Genomic DNA, 19375 nt, shown 5'->3' with positions numbered 1-19375 from the left:
AAAAGAGACATCTGAGATTAGAAAACATCTTTGTGGAAGTTCAAGCTTATCACGTACATCTGAAACTGAAAGTTGTGCTACTGATTTGAAAATCTGATTAAGTCAAAATACTGTTTGACCGTACAAATCTACATCTCACAAACTTTATTTTTGTCTTGCTATGAGATTCTGAATAAAAGATATTACCTGCTTTTTTTGAATGATGAAGTACTCTGAATGATAAATGTGATCATTAGTTGGGTCTTCTACCCAAATCCACCAGGGCTCTCCAACGGTGCCGTGTACCTTTAAGAGTAGAAAATATATTTTTGTTATAGTTGTAGAGAGGTCCTCTAGATTTGCTGGGTATATTGGATATATTTCTAAATGCTGTAGGCTTACAAAGGAATACAGAAATATAGAAATCAGAGGTAAGAGCAATATAACATTTTTAATTACATCCGTTTGCTTAAAGATTATGTTTCAATAAGATTTAGCTTAAGGTACGTATAATATAAATGGACATGATATAAATGCAACTGAAGCTAGTGTCTCAGCTGTCTATAAATAGACTGAACTCCCAGGGTTTCCTCTAGGCTCCTAAATGAAGGACTCCTTCTCCTTTTTCCTCCTTGTACTTCTGTCTTTCTATTCTGTACGGAGGATTGTCTTTTGCAGCCCACTGCTCATTCTTCAGACAAAAACATTCTCCCAGGAAAAACTGGACACTGAATTGTGACATCCCTCTCTCCTCCTCGCTCTCTTCCCCTCTCCTCTGGACAGACACATAAGTGAATTCAGAAGGCTGTAGATCTAGTCCTTGCTACAGGTGAAGTGCGGAGAACAGAAACAAAGCTGTCTCTTGATGATTCCTGTGCCATCTGGCAACACTTTATTCCATCCTAGAGTTTTGTTTGCTTTGTTGTGTATGTTATTTTGCAGTGCCAGACACAAATTATAGCTAGGTGGGATGAAAAGCTAAAATTTTTTGTTTCTTTGTCTACACAAATGACTTGTGCAAATGTGCAAGCATTTTACTTAAATATCTAGGAAAAGAAGAAAAATGCATAGTAAAGGAGTATGGGAGACATACTATGAAATGCACATAGATGTCTAGTGTTTCTGATGAGGACTGTGGTAAGACACAAAACCAGTATGAAGACGAAAACAAGGCTGGAATTTTTCCTAAACTTCAGTTAACAGGTAAAAATACAAAGTGCACAGTTGCTTTTAATGGTGATTTTAACACTACAGGAATCTGGTATTGATTCACACAGCACATATTATTTTCAGCCTAATTTATTATTGTGTATGTGTTGGAAAACAGCCTGTACTAGCTTTTGAAAACAAAAATATGTACCAAAACCAGAACTAAGGAGCTTTTGTTTCTTTTTTAATGTAGTTGCACAATAGATAAGTAGATAGTGAAGACACTGTCATTCATTTTCATTACATTTGAATTTCATTAGCAGCTTCACTGGGAACTGAACCAGTGAAACTGAAAGGACACAGGTGACTGCAGGTGACATTTTGAAAACTTACAGTGAGACTATTACTTCCTTGGTGTTTAAGAGAATTTAAGAGAGGAAAGAAGAATTAAGAAAGGTGATGAAGTTCAAAGCTCAGAAATTTTATCTTCATCTGTAAGAGCATCTTAGTTTTGGAGAGTCCTGTGACAAAGCTGCATGGGGAAAAAAGGGGAATGTGGGAGCAGGCAACGTAACACGCTCTCCAGTAGTGATTCTCAAAAACTCTGGGGAGCTCTTAAGAGCAAACACATATCTGTATTTTGGGCAACCATTACCCTAAAACTGCATGTTTGATATATGACTCAGATAATTACAATAGGACAAGGGATGATGGTTTTAAACTAAAGGCAGGTGAGAGATTTGGGCTAGACATGGGGAAGATATTTTTTATGATGAGGGTGGTGAAACACTGGCCCAGGTTGCCCAGAGGGGTGGTAGATGCCCCATCCCTGGAGACATTCAAGGACAGGATGAACGGGGCTCTGAGCAACATGATCCAGTTGAAGATGTCCCTGCACATGGCAGTGGGTTGGACTAGGTGACCTTTGAAGGTCCCTTCCAACCCAAACTATGCTATGATTCTATGATAATTAATACTTGTTCCATTATTATGTATTTCTGCTGGACTCCTCCTGGCTGCAGTTAGGGTTTACTTGCTCTGTCTGGATATGTTTATAGTCATTTGCTTCTGGCAATTTAGTAAGACTTTTTCACTAGGATATGGCTCATGCTTTTACTGAACTTCAGGGTTGCAGCCATTAAGGATCAAGATAATGTCACATCTTGTGGCTAACAAAACATATCTTCTTTCTTTTGGAAAAGCAAGTGCAAAACTTGTAATAAGATCATTCTAGAAGTAAATATCTTGGTAAAGGAACAGTCTTAAAACCATGAAATGTTAGCCAAGCACAGTATTTCAGTTAAGTATAGGATATAAATTTTTAATATTCTAATTTTATTTGACTACTCCCATTCTTTGAATGGAATTTTTTGGCAAATAGTTTTTGTATCAATTACAGCTACACCTATAAGTTTCTATAGTCTTCTTCTTAATAGCTTGTTAAAATACTGTATGATAATGGTGAAGCAGTTTCATACTGTCGACAGTTGAATTTAAAAGACAGTTATTCGTTTTTAGAAACTATGAAGAATTTAACAGCTTTTTTGTTCAGTTACTGTGATAGAAGTTTCACTTACTGACAAAACAACAAAATCGTCAGCTACCTTACAAAATTTTTAAAAAAGAAAAAACTGTTTTACAAGTTTTGATGAATACCTATATACAAATTCACACAAAAAAGCTCCGTAAGTTGAACTGGTAAAACAATTCTAATGTTTCCATAGTGACCATTAAGAAAACTGTGTCAAGGGTTCACAGTGGAAATAGATTTTTGCTGAACTTTTGTTATTAATATAACTTCAGAAGTAAAGAATAAAAACAAGAGAGTATAATTATAATTCTGTATGGACCCCTTTCCAATTTGTAAAAATATAGAAGAACCTAGTTTTTGTAGAAAAACCTAAAAACGGATTGAGAAATTACTTTGTACTAAAATACAGATTAAAATGAAGAACAGCTGTGAGTTTTTTGCCTTTAATAGCTTACAGATAAGTGGAAGAAAGATTGAATAATAAAAACTTGTTTCAATCCTAAAAAGTAATGCTTATTTGCCTTCTGAAGTATTGCCCATAAATAAGGTGGCAAAAAATAATTTATATTATAATTCATGTTAAGAATCCATTCAAATATTTCTGTAATAAATACAGGTAACAAGAAAAATCTAATTTTCTATATTTTGAACATTAATCTCCCCTTTATAAGCTCACTTGGTGAAACTTCCAAAAAAAAAGAAAAACCTTTAGGCAGGGAAAATAAATTCTAAAATGATCAAGACATCTGTGGAATAAAACTAATTTACTTGTGATTAAAGTAAAATTGTAAACTAAGGGATTTTAAAATTATTTTTAAAAATAAAAAAATAGATACATAATATCCAAGTTTCAGAATAATTTATCTTAAGCATAAATCTCCTAAGAGTAAAAAAATAAAAATATGCTTGCCCATTGAGGTATCTTTGCCTTGTTTCCGCATAAAGTTTCAGAAGTACCGGCAACAACACAATGCCCCCATGTGGACATTTGTATTTCATTTAGATTTATCTTAAATCTATTTATAATGAACAGATTTTGAATCAAAGGGTATGAGTATATCTAAATGTGCAACTAGTACAACTCCTTTCATATAAATTTGCACCATAAAATATAGATTAACATAATTCCAAACATATCTCAGTTTTTCTGTTTAGACAAATCCAAACAGGGAAAAAGGCACTGATGTTTTGAATGTACATTTCTAAAGCCATAAAGAGCAGCAGAACTTGGCATACATAAACTGTATTTCAAGGCTTTATTTTCTGCATTTGACATTCATCCATCATTCAGAGAACAATCTGTGTCTCCCTCTTCCTTGCTTCTCCTTTTTGGGCATATAAATCAAGTCTGTGTGTGACTACTATTAATATTCAGTATAAGTACTTGCTTCAACATGTTATAAACAGTGCAATTCTGTAACAACTAATGGAAATAAAAAGATGATCTTCGGGTGCCACTTTCTACAAAAGTCTTCAAGGTCATTCCATTCCTATTATCAAATTTGCTTTTTAGCTAAAATAAATATTTACTCTCCTGTCCAAACAGCTATGGACTCCCTGTGATCACCTCCTTTACCGAAGCTAAATTAATGCTCCCTGTTCTTCCTCCACCTGCTTTTTGTTTTTTTTTTTTTTTTTACCTGATCATTCCATGTGAAGTCAGGAGCGATGTTCAGCCGAACTCGGAGCACCGTGCGGGTAATTGGCTGGATTGTTGCTTCCATTGTGATGGAGGGGATTTGATGGACACACTGTTTTACCTTTAACCCAATCTTCACATGATGCAGCATATGACCTGCCAAGAAAACATTAGGTGCAACAAATTTGCATTTCCAGGAAAAATAATACGACTCCGACTTTGAAATGGGCTTTTAGGGAGAAGTATTATTGCTTCCTTGTTTTGCTCTTAGGTGCATAAATGTCTGACTCTCTTGACCTGGCATGTCTGAATATTTTGTAATACTTAACCTGAATTAGCAATTTAGAACTTAGAAAAATCAGTATTAACTCCTCCTCCTGTTGGCTATAACTAAGGGGTTAAAATCACTGTTAGGAATTCACACTGAAAACACATTATGTCAAGCTAGTTCCCTTTACTGACTTTTTGACCAGGCTCTTACTGAGCCGTGAAGTTCTTTTTTAAAGCATGAATACTAATCTTTTAGTCAATGAAGGGCACACATTTGAACTTCTACAATTCCTGTGTAGCGATTCAAAGCAGACAGAATGCTTTTCATAAAACTGAATAAAGGTAGTTAATAGCGTAAATATCCATGCAACTAGTAAACATCTCACAGCAGCTCTAATCTTTTTCTTCCTCCTATCACAGTCATGGCAACTAAGGCAATAAAGTGATTATATTCATGAAAAAAAAAATCCTACTTGTATTTTACAGGTGAAATATCTGTTTTCTTACTCTTAATTTTATATATGAAACAAAGTATGTAGCAGTGGTTCCTTTGTTTTTACTTAAAAATACTGCATCTTCTAGGTTATTTAGGGAAAGAAGGTTGATTATCTCATTTTCACCTAAATTGCTTATATAATTACATGGAGCACATTATAAATTCTAATTGTAGTGATCATAGGCATTCACTTAAATTAAAAGCTACCTTACAAATGGCTATTGATATTTTATGATATCTGGTTCATACGTACACTTCCTCAGAAGAAGAGGAGAAGAAATTTTGTTATTTGCATTATGTGCAAAATGAAAAGGTGATAAAACTTTTTCTTGCTATTGCACATAATTCAAGAGCAAAATAGCTTGCAATTGCTTATTTTTTCATCTTGATCCTGACTTTCCCTCATCGTTTTTTCTTATTTAACAAACTGGCAGATTTTGCCTCACACAGGTGTTTACCTACATTCTGAAGTACTGAATGGTGATCTCGCTCAAGAAGCAAACCCCTAATGCAAAACTTTCAACACATATTTAATCGGTTTAATTTGCAGTTCGTAAAATAAGTGCAGCTCCAGTAAGTGGATTATAAAAAACCAAACCAATTATATTGGTCCAAGTTGGTGATATATGCAGTATGACACACTTGCACAGTGACTAGCTTCTGTAATTAGAAGTAAAACTTCAGAATGTATGTTAAATAAAAGTAGGTGCCAAATATTCAAAATATGACTTGATAACTCATGTACAAGTTCAGTTTTTCATGCCAAAAATCACCTGCTGTATCATGATGCGTGAACTGAACTTCTGTATTTGTACAGAACAGAGCACTGAACTTTTGTACACTTATCTGCTGGGGAAAATAAGTCGTCTCTCCCAACTTCTGTAAAATGATATAAAACTCTCCCACCTCCTCTCCCTCCTTTTTTTAAATAGTCACATTATAAGAAATTATCAATCACATTTAAGAAATATTAAAACTTTCTGCAGAAAAGCTGACTATTCAAGAAAATAGGTATGTTTAACAAAAGAAGAAGAAATTTTGCTTATTCCACAATAATTGTCATCTGTAGACTGAAAAGACACAACTCTTTATCTCAGATAACAGTGATTTCTTGGCCTTCTGGAAACTTCACGGTTACACTGCAATACAAGTAGCTTGGTGTTGACCAGTCCACGGTGTGCTGGGATCCAGGATATGTGCACACAACACACTCTTTGCTCAGTGGGAGAACTGGCACCCCCCTGATGCTTGTCACTCCCCAGGCCAGGGACTGAGTGAGCCACGTCACTCCTGCCTTTTTCATTCTATCTCCAAGGTGACAAAAACATTTAAAAAGGGAGAAATGCTAAGACTGAAAGTAGTCCTATGGAGTCAGAGAACAAGGCAGCACCTGGAAACAGTGTGTTTTCTCATTTCAACGCAGTTTTGAATTTGAATAAAAATAAGGTGGGTGCCAGGCAGATGCTTCTTTCACACCCCTCGTGCCTGAAAGAGAGGCCAGAGAGGAAGAAATGTGCCAGGTACCAGCACTTCTCAGAGATGCACAGATCCACTTTCATGTTGATAAGGCTTATGAACATGAAATATCATTCCATATAGTCAGTCAGCAATGATCTATCTTCACAAGGTCTCATCTACTTTCAAACTAACTAAATATAAACCAAAATGAGACATTTTATAGGGATATATTGATATATTGTCATCTTGTCAATACTGGTTCCACTACACTGAAGGAAGTAAAACTGATTTTATATTTTAATACATTTTTTTTTGCTTCTCCTAAGGGCAGGTATGGGGAGAAAGAAGCAGTTATAAAAAAAAAAAAAAAAACCGAAAAGAAGAACAAATATAATTAATAGAAAAGAATATTAAGTATTAAAAATACTTCACAAATATGCAACAAATAAACAAATTTGAATTAAAAAGTGCTACAATGCTTCTGAAAAGCACGATAATGTGAGCACTCCAAACAAGATGTTACAAATGTTATATTTTTAATAAATTTAAAATTACTATACATTACAATGCACAGTTAAAGTAAGCTTTTAAAATTCTCTCACAGTCTGTATTAAATAAAAATATAGCCTCTAATTCTGCAAGTTTTTACATACTTATTCAATTTTATCCAACATAAATTAGGCATGTAACAATGCTTCCTAAGTTAGGAATGTAGCTCTCCTGTCAAATGGGAGAAATATCAAGTCAGAAGTCATAACTTCTAAAAAGCAGTGACTGCGCATTTCATTTTTATTGTAAAATTAGATATAAAAAAAATGGCAGTTTGTTTCTCAACAACTTGGAAATAACAGGTGCAAAGAAAGCCCAAATAAGAAATGAAATAATACACTAAGATTGAAAAAAGAAATATAAGTAAACTTTTTTCAACTTCAACCAGCGGGTGAACAGTTTATGCACAACAGTTTGTACACACATATTAGAAATTGTCATTATGTCTATCGGTAGGCTTGTGGATTTTCTCATTATCGAATTGTCAAATCCTTCAAAAAATTCCATTAAGGTTTTGCTGCAATGACACCAGTGACAATGAATTCTCCATGTTCAATGAAAATTAATGCAGTGTTTCAGAAGGAGGCCATTTGCTGATAGTATACCAGGACACAATAATCTGCTTTTATTCTTTTTCTCATGTTAATAGAAGTTGAAGAAAAAATAGAAAAAAAGGACCATTTTTAAACATATGCCTTTTATAGTAGCGTATTATGTAATGTGAGCAAGAAGGGAAGCACAGGTCAACATAATTACATATATATACACATATATAAAAATACATACCAACATACATCTCTATTGCACATGTGTTCTGGGGTTGGCAGGACATGGGCTAGCCTTACCCTTAAAGCTGTGCCGCATTACAAACTGCGGAGACTGAATCATAGAATAGTTCGGGCTAGAAGGGACCTCTCAGGGTTACCTCATCCAAACCCCTGCAATGAGCAGGAACATCTTCAACTGGATCATGTTGCTCAGAGCCCCATCCAGACTGGCCTTGAACAGTTCCAAGAATGGGGCACCTACCAAGTCTCTGGACAACCTGGGCCAGTGTTTCACCACCCTTATTGTATAAATTAAAACCTTCTTTATTGGACAGACCATAATACCATATTAATGTGACTACATGGCTCCCAGAACAGAGTGGGTACACTAACGAATGGCTCAGACTTATTTCTGACTTGCCCATTGATTAGTTTAAGCAGATCAGCATTGCTGATTTCTCACCTATTTCATCTTTTCTCATGTCCTTCATCTTGTCTATAGTGAGATTCTTCTCTTCTAGCTTCGAGAGGACCGATGGTGGTAACACTGAGAACTGTCTCAAAGGGCTCACCCAGCCCCACAGCCGCTTGTCAATGACTTTGCTGAGATTCAGTAGTCGATATGTCATTGCAGGCCAACGTTTCCTAAGGGCAATCTCAAAAAGAGCTCGAACAATACGAGCTGCATTCTGGAGAGTAAAAAAAAAAAGCAAAAATGTTGTAATTCTCTCAAGTATTCTTTGTAAAATGAAAAGGATCCCATAGACTCATCTTTGACAAACCATAACAATAGATTTTTATTTTCAAACTTATTTCAAACATTCTTGAAAACTATTTTTTCCATCACTGTCTAGTGGCAGAACTATTATCTCATGACTGCCTACAGGAATTACCAAAAGAAACATGTGCAACGAATTAAAGTTGTAGTGGCAGGTCTACCATAGAATTTTGATCACGGTTATGTTAACGTTAGGGAGTTCTAAACTCATTGTGTCTCAGTCACTTTTGAAACAAATTCACTTACTGTACTTAATATCTTCCTCCTTCTCCCCCCATATAATATACAACTACAAACTAATTTTATGTGGAAATTCAACTTTTAATTTTTCATTTCAGTTGTGTTTCTAAAAGAGCATCCCATTTCACACTGAAACTGTATGAATCTGCTTCGGACTCAAAAAATTAATTATTAATGTGAGCTTGAATAAGATCAGTCTTATCCTGAAAACCTAAGTTATGATATTCCTTCACAAACTTATCAAGCTGTATTATGAATTTGGTTGGGTTTTTTTGTTTGTTTTTGTTTATTTCTTCGGGTTTTTTTTGTTTGGTTTTTTGTGTGTGTGGTTTTGTTTGTTTTTTATTTGGCCTACTGGTACTATGCCTACATTAGCAATTCTGTTCTTGATTCACTGAACAGAATACAATCATTCTCTTCTGGTTCTGCAGTGCCAACAGGAATAAAAAATAGAAAATTATTTGGTTGTGATATGAAGCATATGGTACTAAAGAAGAACATCTCTTTTACTTAGAAAGGATGAATGATTTTCTTAATAGTCACTATCCAATTAAAAAAATTCACGATTTGTAGCACTGGTTCCACATGTACAATTTATGAAGATCTGAGAAGAAGACCATGTTGCTGCACTAAAAATACTATAAATGAGACAGACAAATAAAAGCAATTGTCTTGAAAGCAAAGATTAAAAGAATCATACTAAAAAATTATCTTACTGTGCAAGTACCACAACTTTTATGATGTGCATAATGATTTCAGAATTTTCTAATTTATACCCATATGTACTAGGAAATGTAAACACTTCTGAATAATGTAATGTTAATATGAAAATCCTACTGAAGAATATGTATAGTTTTGAATACTTAACTCTCATCTTTAGCACCAACTTAATGCAATTTTACAATCCCTTCCAAAAAGGTTTTGTAAGGTTGAGACAATAATGATTCAATGCAATATGTTGCTGACTGTTAAAGAAAAAAAAAAAGAAAAGAAACACAACAACATCGGACAGGCTAAAAGGTAAAAATTTATCATCTATTTTATACATTCATTACTGTCGCACATCTGGGATTGTCTGTGAACATTTTGCCATTTTGAGTTCTTCAGGATCCAGAATTTAAAACTTTAAAGCAAGACCCCGTCCTTTCTAAGATGGGCTCTAGTTGTGACAGAAAGCAGTTTTGTGTCACAGACTTGCAATCTTATTATTCTGTGTAATAACTGAACATGCTGTATAACTACCAACCATTCAGGTGTCAAATCAAGCCAACAAATATAGAGACTGATAAGTAAATTTGCATGATTATGTCTAGTAAAAAAATTGTAATAGCACATTTTTCTCCTGTACTTCAAGGTATATGAATAAAACACAAACCATGTTTTGCAGAACGCTGTATAAATGTACTCAAAACATAAAAATAGATTGCGATGGTTCACCATCTCTAGAAGAAAACCCACTAATTCAAGAATAAAATTTCTGTACAAACATAGTTAGAACTACTAAATATAATAAGACTACATGAGAAACACAAACAAGAAGGACAGTCATAATTAACAAAATATGCAAGTCTCCCAAGGTAGGCTTTGCAAATATTTTCTACTTAAATATTATACCACACACGTGCACACACACTAGGCTCTGGTTTTCAATTCAATTTGCATAAAAATGTACAAAAAAGTTGCAGATCTAGCCCTGTTTACATAATTGTAAACATTTGGGAGAATGAAACAGCAGAAGACAGCAACAGATATGCAAAAAATAGTATTTTTACCTGTGCAACATACGCAGAATCTGAAATAAGGGAGAAGCTGTCTATCTCCCCTCTGCTAATGTATGTTTGAAGGAGGATATTAATTTTTCCATAATTGTTTTCCACACCTCCTGGAGCAGGAAGTTCACAGAAATCACTCAGTAAGGTATCCAGCTCTTCTATTTCTTCTTCTCGTACCTAAACCACAATTATACAGTATGAAGAGGCTGCAGCAATTTGATAAAAGTTTTTACACTGAAATCAAATTTTCCTTATAACATAGTTACATTACTTTTAAATGAAGTCTCTAGTTTTAAGGAAAAAAAAAAAAGAATTAAAAAAGTAGCAAAGCCACATCTTCTACAATGTAGCTAATAGACCATAATTGAAACTATCTTAATAGTGACACAATTACATTTTATTATTCATCACCATCTATTACAGTTGCCATTGACATACAAAAATTTGATATGCCACAAAAATTGAATCTTCTGACCCTACCATCCTTCATGTGATGAGATTTCATTTTTTATTTGACCAGAGTAAAACCTCTGCCCAGCTGGATTAAGGCAATCTTGAATTAACATTAAATATACTCATTATAGTTACATAGTTTGCATGTGGCATAATACATTTTTAACTCAAAACCATGAAGTACTATGATTCATGATATTAAAATTTTCACTGTTAATAAGATTAAGTCTTAATATGAGTAAAGAAATTTTCGTATCTATGGTTTGAATAATGCATAACATTTCACATTCTAACTGACGACCCTTACATGGCAAAACCAGCATAAATCTACATATTCTTTGATTTACTGATAGTCTGTTAGTGTAAAACTTATTTAAAGAGGGTAAATGTTTGGTCCCTGCAGGGAACCAGCTGAAAGTAATTTTCATTTGGACCTGACTACCTGACATACAGAAAACCCTAGGACAACTGGGTTAAAAACCCAAACTATCCAGTCACTGGTCCTACAGAAAAGGAAAAGATGAAGCGAAAAACTGCCACAGATGACTTCAGTGTCAGGGGAATATTATGTTCTGCCTTTTTTTTTTTTTTCTGCTCTTGCCTAGCACAGTACAGGTCAAATCCGGATCTGTATTCCAGCTACTGGTGACTTCTCTATCTCAAAATACAGAATTTTGAAAGACATTACAGAGACATGATTCACATTAACAGAAGTCACAGTTTGTACCACATAGAGGGGTAAATCCTGAGTTATTCTTGTGAAAATCAATTACCAGCTTTAACATTCACAGCTGCACAGCAAACAAATCACAAAAACACAGAAATGATGGTGCATTGATGCCACACCATATAAATCTGAGAAAGTAAACTAGAAAAACTATGTTTAAGTCAAGAAGCATCACTAACTTTATTACAAATATAGAAATACAATACACCATATTTTCCATATGCTTTCATTTTAAATATTCAATTACACTAAATTTAGACCTAGCAAAGCAATATCATTATCATAAAAGATCCCTTCTAGCTTGGAAAACGTTGCATGTATCACTGTGAAACCTCATTGCTTCTTATCTTCTATAATAGGAGAGATTACAGCAAAATAGAATTTCTCCATTAGATAGAGAGATGGTAATACTCAGACAATGTGTGCAAATACGCAAATATGTAGATGGTGAGGGATTCACATTGCCAGCTTGCAGAGCCAGGTGAATGAGAGCCAACTCTGATCTGAAAGTTGTATAACTGTGGTAAAATGGCAATGAGCCCAAGCTAATAAACCCTGCGGAGCCTGGCTCGCACCTCTGTGAGGCGGACACGAGGGCAAACAAGCTCACACCAGCTTGAGATGTAATTGTCTTGTGTTCTACCCACACAGGAGGCAAAAAGGGAGGCTGGAATTGAACTGAGTACGATAGCACAGTCATCTCCCAGCCTGCACAACAAAAGCTGTTACGACAACTTTAGATTTCAAATTTGAAAATAATTGATCAGAATTTATTTTTCTGCTAATCTAATCTTGTTCCCTGCATGAAGTATATCACAGAGTTAACTTCAGGGACTTTCTGCCTCATTTCTGATAAAGCAAATTGTTCAGGGAGACATCTAATAATGGTTTAAACTTCGAACAGAAAAACTGGGTGCACCATGCCATTGGACACTTATCTTCACCTGTTTATAATTGAGAAACTGAAAAGCTCTTAAAAGCATTAAAAGGTATTCTCAAAGATCCATAACTCGTTATTAAATGTGTGCTATAGTTTGAGCTGAACTACATATAAATTTGAGTGAGAGCATATACAGTTCTTGGCAATTATACCTACTTAGAAAACATTTCATAATGGTGCTTAATATTTAACAAAACTGTCTGTAGACACTATTTATAGGGTGAGTACTACAGAAGTGTCTAGTTCTAAGGCATATTCTTTGTATGAAAGGAAACAACTTTACCTTTATCTGTTCGAATTCTTCAGCTTTTGACACTATGGCAAGAATATCACCTTCTGTTTTATGAGCATCAAACAATTCATTGAAAGTCTATTAAAATAAAATTAATTGATTTAACACTGATAAGAAAAAGATACATTTATCACAAAAGAAAGAAACATTAACCAAGATTTTAAAAGGCATATAAGGTCAAAATGTAAGTAAGTTATTGCAAGACCAGAGTGATGCAATTTAAACAGGAGCAATTTCAAGAATGACTTCTCAGCACTTTCAGGAAAAACTGTCCCTTGAAACCTGGGCACCCACAAAAATCAAGAGACATGCAATCTATGGCCATTTCAAAACATGGTCATTTCAAAATAAGTCTCTGATATATCTGAGTGAATATCAGACTAGTTACACATAATGACACTAAACAATTAAAAATTATTAATGCTGAGGTCTTCAGCTTTTATTCAAGAAAAAGACTTATATCCTACAGAAAAAAGGTTTTAAGATGAATGTGTACATCAAATCAAGATTCCAATACTAAAAAGTTTTATACAATGCATCTTCCTTGGATGTTTACAATTACACTGCCAAAAGTTGTTTAAGGTTGACGACCTGCTAGGATTTTAATGCAGAAAAGCTTTTATGTTATCAGACTCTATACTTGAATGTGCTAACATCTACCAATGTTTGCACACACTATTGATATCAAAATGTTTCCTATAGTTCACCTAAAAGAAGGCAGAGACTATTGAAATTTCAAATCTCACTTCATACCAAGTCTAATTTTTCACTATTGCTTTATACTTTGTTTCTTTCTTCTTTCTCTCAATTTCCTCTCTCCTCTTTTCAGTATATATGATTTGAAAATATATTGAACAAATCAGCTACATATTCTGTAATATCTTACAATTATTTTAGGTCTAGGTTCAAAAGAAGGAAAAAAACCCAGAAATAGAAAATCATATTTTACCTCTATAGTATTGTACTTAATATAGTAGTGGCTGGCAGTTCTGCCTAAATCTGTTGAAGAAAAAAAGCCAGTTCGTTCTTCAAAGCGAATCATGCGGGCTTTGTCCAGTTTTCTGCCGACTTCAATTACCAATTGTTCTCTGTGCTTTTCTAGCCCTGGATCCATCTAGACATAATACACATACATTTATTTGTACCAAAGAAAAAGAAAATGTGTTAAATAATTTTTTTTTTTTGAGATAACCCAGTCACCCCAAGCCAGAAATCGAATAAAAGGAAGGTATGGTTATTAAGTCAAGATTTTCCTGAGATCTCATTAATAACAGTTACATTGACATTATTGACCAAAAAAATGTCTGTACAGGACAAAATAATCAGAATAATATTTATTTTACAATGCTTTGAGACCATCAATATGAAGTAGACTTGTATTACTTATTGAAACAGTAGTATGATTATGAAATAAATTTATTAAAATAAGTTTTTGAAAGAAGTATTAATGATATTATATTCTTTATGAAATTACCATTACTGTATCACTTCACAAAAACATGCCATTGTATAGTATCTTCTATAAATGAAAATGTCTGAAGATATACTTTGCCTGGGTATCTGACGTGAGGAGGGCTTAAACTGTATCCCAAACAGAATAAGCTTCAAATTGGATGGCTGAAATGTTTACTAGCAAAAAAAATCTCCAAAATCTTTGGGTATGTTAGCTGGGATATTCTAAATATTGAGTTACAGATGTACCGTACAAACATTCACATTAAAAGCACACAAAGAGCTTGCTGTGCCTAACGCCACTGCTATTTATATAGAAGTTCAGGAACTTGGATATTTTGTCCAGGTAACAATGTATAAAGTTCAGGAACTTGGATATTTTGTCCAAGTAACAATGTATAATACATGATTATCTCATTAGTACCTACAAGATTTAGCAAACCTTCCATCTAAGCAGGCCTGCTGTATAATCATGTGTTTCCACATGATGCACTTGGGATACCCAGCCTGCCAGGGGTGGGTGGAAGAGGGATTCAGAGTCATCTTAACCCTCTGGTATATGCAAGCCTGATATATGGCTCTAATTACACAAGCAATTATTAGTCACCAAATTTGAAAAGACTGAAGCTCTGCCTTGTCCAGAGGCAGCATTCTTATTTGGGGGCTTGTATAGTTCAGATTTCCTACGGAGTAAGTCATATCCCTCTTGGTAAACCTGCGCCAGGGATATACGACCACAACTGCAAAGAGGAGCAGGCTTGAAGAACTGTTGTGCCTTGGTTTGCTCTGGTTTTCCCTGGACCAGGATGAAGTTTCATCTTTGTGTTGAAGTGCTTCATCTCATGTTTTCAGTGAAGCTGCAGACGAATGCAGCCATCTCCACAAAGCAGCTGCCGGACTAGTTCCTAATATTCCCTGTCTTTGCCAGTTACCCTGAAGCTGTTTCTCCTTAGTTATAGCTTGCCTTAGTTTCAAGTCAAAAGCTAAGATGCCAAAGGTCTAGAGTACTTTTCTCAATAGTACGTCATGCATTGAGGTCAGATTTCAGAGCAGAGGGGGTAAAAAAAAAAGTTACCAGGATGCCAGATGTTTAACATTTCTTAAAACTAAAGGGGGGGGGGGGGGAATTAAAAAATATCACACTTCCTTACTCCTTTGGCAGTCCAAATTACCTGCCAATCTTTTGCCTTACATATAAAAAAGCTAAAGCTGTAGCAGTAGACTAACATTTTTTTACAAATACAAAGGTTTTAACTTCAAAGGAAAGGTCACCAACTCGAAAAGGCTGTGAAACAATACTCCAGTCTAGAGAATCCATGGCTATCACCCTTCTTGTTGAACTTGCATAATCAGAAATACCACAGAGGAAAAGATCCAGCCTAGAACATCTTTAAGCCATACTCTTAAAAAACAAGCCTTGGCAATTCCACAGAAAGAAACTGAGCAGGTCTGGAGCATACATATGGAAATTTCAGAATGCATGATAAAGTACATTATTATTCACATTGCTTTCTCTAGCTAACTGAGAGAAGTGTTGGGGACAAGCTCCTCTAACTTTTACAGATGTTCTAAACACAAACATACGGCTTATGTGGGTAAAAAAACTGCTTAATTGTGGGAACACCAAAGAGTGGGACCAAAAAGAGAAGAAAACAGACAAAGGGGATACCAGAAAAAAAAAAGCAAACCAACAAACCAACAGCCACTTTTCCTTTGGAACCCTAAAAGGATGAGAAAATGCCTGTCATCCTAACCCGGGCTTCACTCATACAACACTCACAATTTGCTCCACTTTTTTTCTTCCACTCTTTGTTTCTGCTTGCTGCTCATCATACATTTTGGCCATTTTCCCAAGTCATTAAAAGGCATTATTGGCACCTCTGCCAAATAACTTGAAAAGTCACAAATCAAAGCAGTGGGCCTGGAATAGCCTGCTCTTCAGAACAGCCCAGAAATGGGCTAGGTGGGGATAGTAACATCCTGGAGGCAACATGTGGGGTTCAGAATGTGTGTGTGCATGGCAGGTGCCTGCTTGCCCTGGTCTCCCTGTGCAGTATTTGTGCCCTAAAGTAATTACTGGATGTGGTGAGTGCCTGTGGGAAGCGCAAGGAGAAGGAATTTGTATCTTCTCAGCTCCACTGAACACCAGGGTAGTCTGACCCATGATCGTTATTCAGATATAAGGATTCTGAATGCGTAACAGTGTCTGTCAGCCAAGACAGATAGAAATTGCCATGCTGCAACATTACTAAGAAACAATTCGATACCTATAACCAGAACAGAAAGAATAGAATGGCCTAAAGTGAGCAAATCTGTGGTTATGCCCACATCTGGCACTATACCATCAGTATACTGTCTATAACACAGTAGCTTTGAAGTTTGAAACTGGTTTATCTAGAAAATAAGGAGATTGGCATTGGTTTTGCTCCTGCATGAATGGACATTTCAAATTGATAAAATTTGTTACAGCCTTAACACGAAAATAGGAAATTCTATTATTAGCACATCAAATCAAAAGGGGTAGAAAGGAGGTTAGGGGCAGGAAAAGACAAGTGATGGCAACCTCCACCTTCTCAGCACCTGAATAAAAACACATAAGCAAGAGAAGGGGGAGCAACTGTTGCTCCTTTTTAAAGAAAATTATAAAAATATAGTTCTGTTAGTGTTTTATTACTTTTTTTTTTTTAACCAGTTATTACCACCACAGTTTCATTTCTTTAAATCTAAAATTTGTTAATAACACTGTTTGAAAATTCCTGATTAAAAAAAAGGAATTTATAGGAACCGGACAACAATATTCCTCTCACTAGCAAAGCAATTTTTGCTTTTCATTTATCTATTACTCTTTGATTTGTGTTATATTAACATATGGTAATATGTTTTTTTTTAATAGAAAACAGATTTGGGACAGCCAGGGGTTCAAAGGTGTCTGCAGAAACTTGCTTCAACAATTGCCTACCTACTTTCACTGCAGCTTCCAATATCAGACACAAAAGCCATAAAAAATACATCTCCTGACTTATATCTCTACGTTACAACAACTGAAACAACTGCTGCCCACGATAACATGACAAACTGTGAAGTCACAAAACAGATTTAGGACACGTGAAATAAACTGCAGTTACCACACACTTGCGAGAGTTTCACCTGCATGAGGCTCAATTGCCCATGTCCAAACTACGTTAACACTAAATGCTTCTAAACAGCTGTACTGAAAAATGTAACAATATTCAGATAATTGTAAACTGTTAAACTTCCTCAACAATTACAGATAATGAAAAAAACTTGAAAAAAACTTTGTGTAACTGTGCTCTGATTTTATCACTGCACAGAACACTTCTAAATAACCAACAAAAAAAATCAAAATACGCAAATAAAAAAGTCTTTTAACTGCTAAATAACAAGAAAGAAGAAAAATAACTGAATTTAAAATGTCATTTTATAATTTATAAGATGTCATGGGATGAAACATTCTAAAGTAAAAGCTGATGGCAGCAGGAGGGCAAGTAAGCAACTCAAGAATGCTTTATCATTTATTTCTAGCCTACAAAACTGAAACACTGGCAACAGGCTAAGTTGCAGTAACTGTATAATAAGAATGAATGTTGCCCTTTGGAACATCACTTGGCTAGTTAAAATGTATTTTTATGTGAACAGAAGGGGCCTCTCAATTTAATGTTAAAAATACTATGCTACAGAAAATATCTTCCCTTTTCCAAGCACTTTAAAAGAATTGCTGATGTCAGGTTAAGTAGAAATAGCAAATATTTATCTTCACATCAGGGAAGGATCAGAGACCCAGAACAGGTTAAAGATTTTTTTAAAATGCATTTTATACCTGATAAGCTTTGTGACTGATGCCATATACTAATGGATTTGCTCTCATCCGTACATAAAGATAAGTGTAACTTATCCACTTTACCGCTTCTTCCACATTAGTTACTGTTCCAAGAGCAATCTGGAAAAAGGAAAAGAGACAAAATTAAATGTGTGTACTATAGCTGAAGTTTTTGGCTGAAAACATATGGAGTTCAGAGCACTAGCACTAGATTAAAGAAAGTGTCAGTATGTTTCAAACTTCAGTTATTTTAAAACAATCATAGGACAGTAACTTGAGCCATTTACACGTCTTCATCTTACAAACACCCAATAACATGCTATGTTCTGTGACATATTATTATACATACAGTGACCCATGTGATGTTTCCTACATAATGTATGATTTTTAGAGTTAAAAGATGATACTGAGCAAGCTTGTTACGAAAAAAAGAAGACAAACAAAACAACATAATTCTTTAGCAATTATGCTCAGGGTAATTCAAAGAAGAGTGCATTAAACAAAATCAATCTACATTTAAAAGATTAATTTTTCACACCAATGTAAAAGCACTTTCTGGTTCAAGTCCTAAATCAAATTGTACCAACAATCTTTAAGATTTTCTTCATCACACCCTCATCCTTGTCAATCTGCTTATCCAGGTTTTACAAATAGTTTTCCCTTTCTGTAACTGCAAGTCAAACATACAGGTACCTGCTACACTTTTGTTACATCAAAACGTAACAAAATTGAACAGGTAATATGTACAGATCTATATTTACATTTTTTTTTTAAGGCTAAATCAGGTATCCCACATCAGAGTGTTTTTTTTTTCGTTAAGTGACTTTTGCTAACTCAATACTTTTATCACCAAATTATTTACCACACACACATTTTTCCTCTATAACTTCCTTCAGCTCTATTTTGTGTTGGTTAGATTCATGAGAAGTATTTTACTGCTTAATTCCAGCTAACCTGATTTTACCAGGAGAATTTCATATTTCCTGCATGTCCCATAAACAAACATTTTTTTGGTTGTTGCCAGTTGTCTAAAAGAAGCCAAAGT

General features: G+C 34.7%; 1 protein-coding gene across 4 annotated transcripts in view; it reads right to left on the bottom strand.

Moving 5' to 3' along the window:
* The window catches only part of ASCC3 (activating signal cointegrator 1 complex subunit 3), a 263881-nt gene that overhangs the window by 75065 nt on the left and 169441 nt on the right, over window positions 1–19375 (bottom strand). For all 4 annotated transcript variants that reach the window (XM_065835259.2, XM_065835258.2, XM_071806703.1 and 1 more), the window contains exons 17-23: window positions 18331–18450; window positions 13990–14154; window positions 13032–13118; window positions 10629–10805; window positions 8302–8527; window positions 4300–4454; window positions 187–285 (exon numbers count right to left, since the gene is read on the bottom strand). In XM_065835259.2, coding sequence (XP_065691331.2) covers window positions 187–285; window positions 4300–4454; window positions 8302–8527; window positions 10629–10805; window positions 13032–13118; window positions 13990–14154; window positions 18331–18450 — 1029 coding nt within the window. The remainder of the gene's footprint in view (window positions 1–186; window positions 286–4299; window positions 4455–8301; window positions 8528–10628; window positions 10806–13031; window positions 13119–13989; window positions 14155–18330; window positions 18451–19375) is intronic.

This window comes from Patagioenas fasciata, chromosome 3 (assembly GCF_037038585.1).
Source record: "Patagioenas fasciata isolate bPatFas1 chromosome 3, bPatFas1.hap1, whole genome shotgun sequence".
Classification (NCBI taxonomy): Eukaryota; Metazoa; Chordata; class Aves; order Columbiformes; family Columbidae; genus Patagioenas; species Patagioenas fasciata.
The sequence above is the reverse complement of the archived record's forward strand: the minus strand, read 5'-3'. Positions and strand labels throughout refer to the sequence as shown.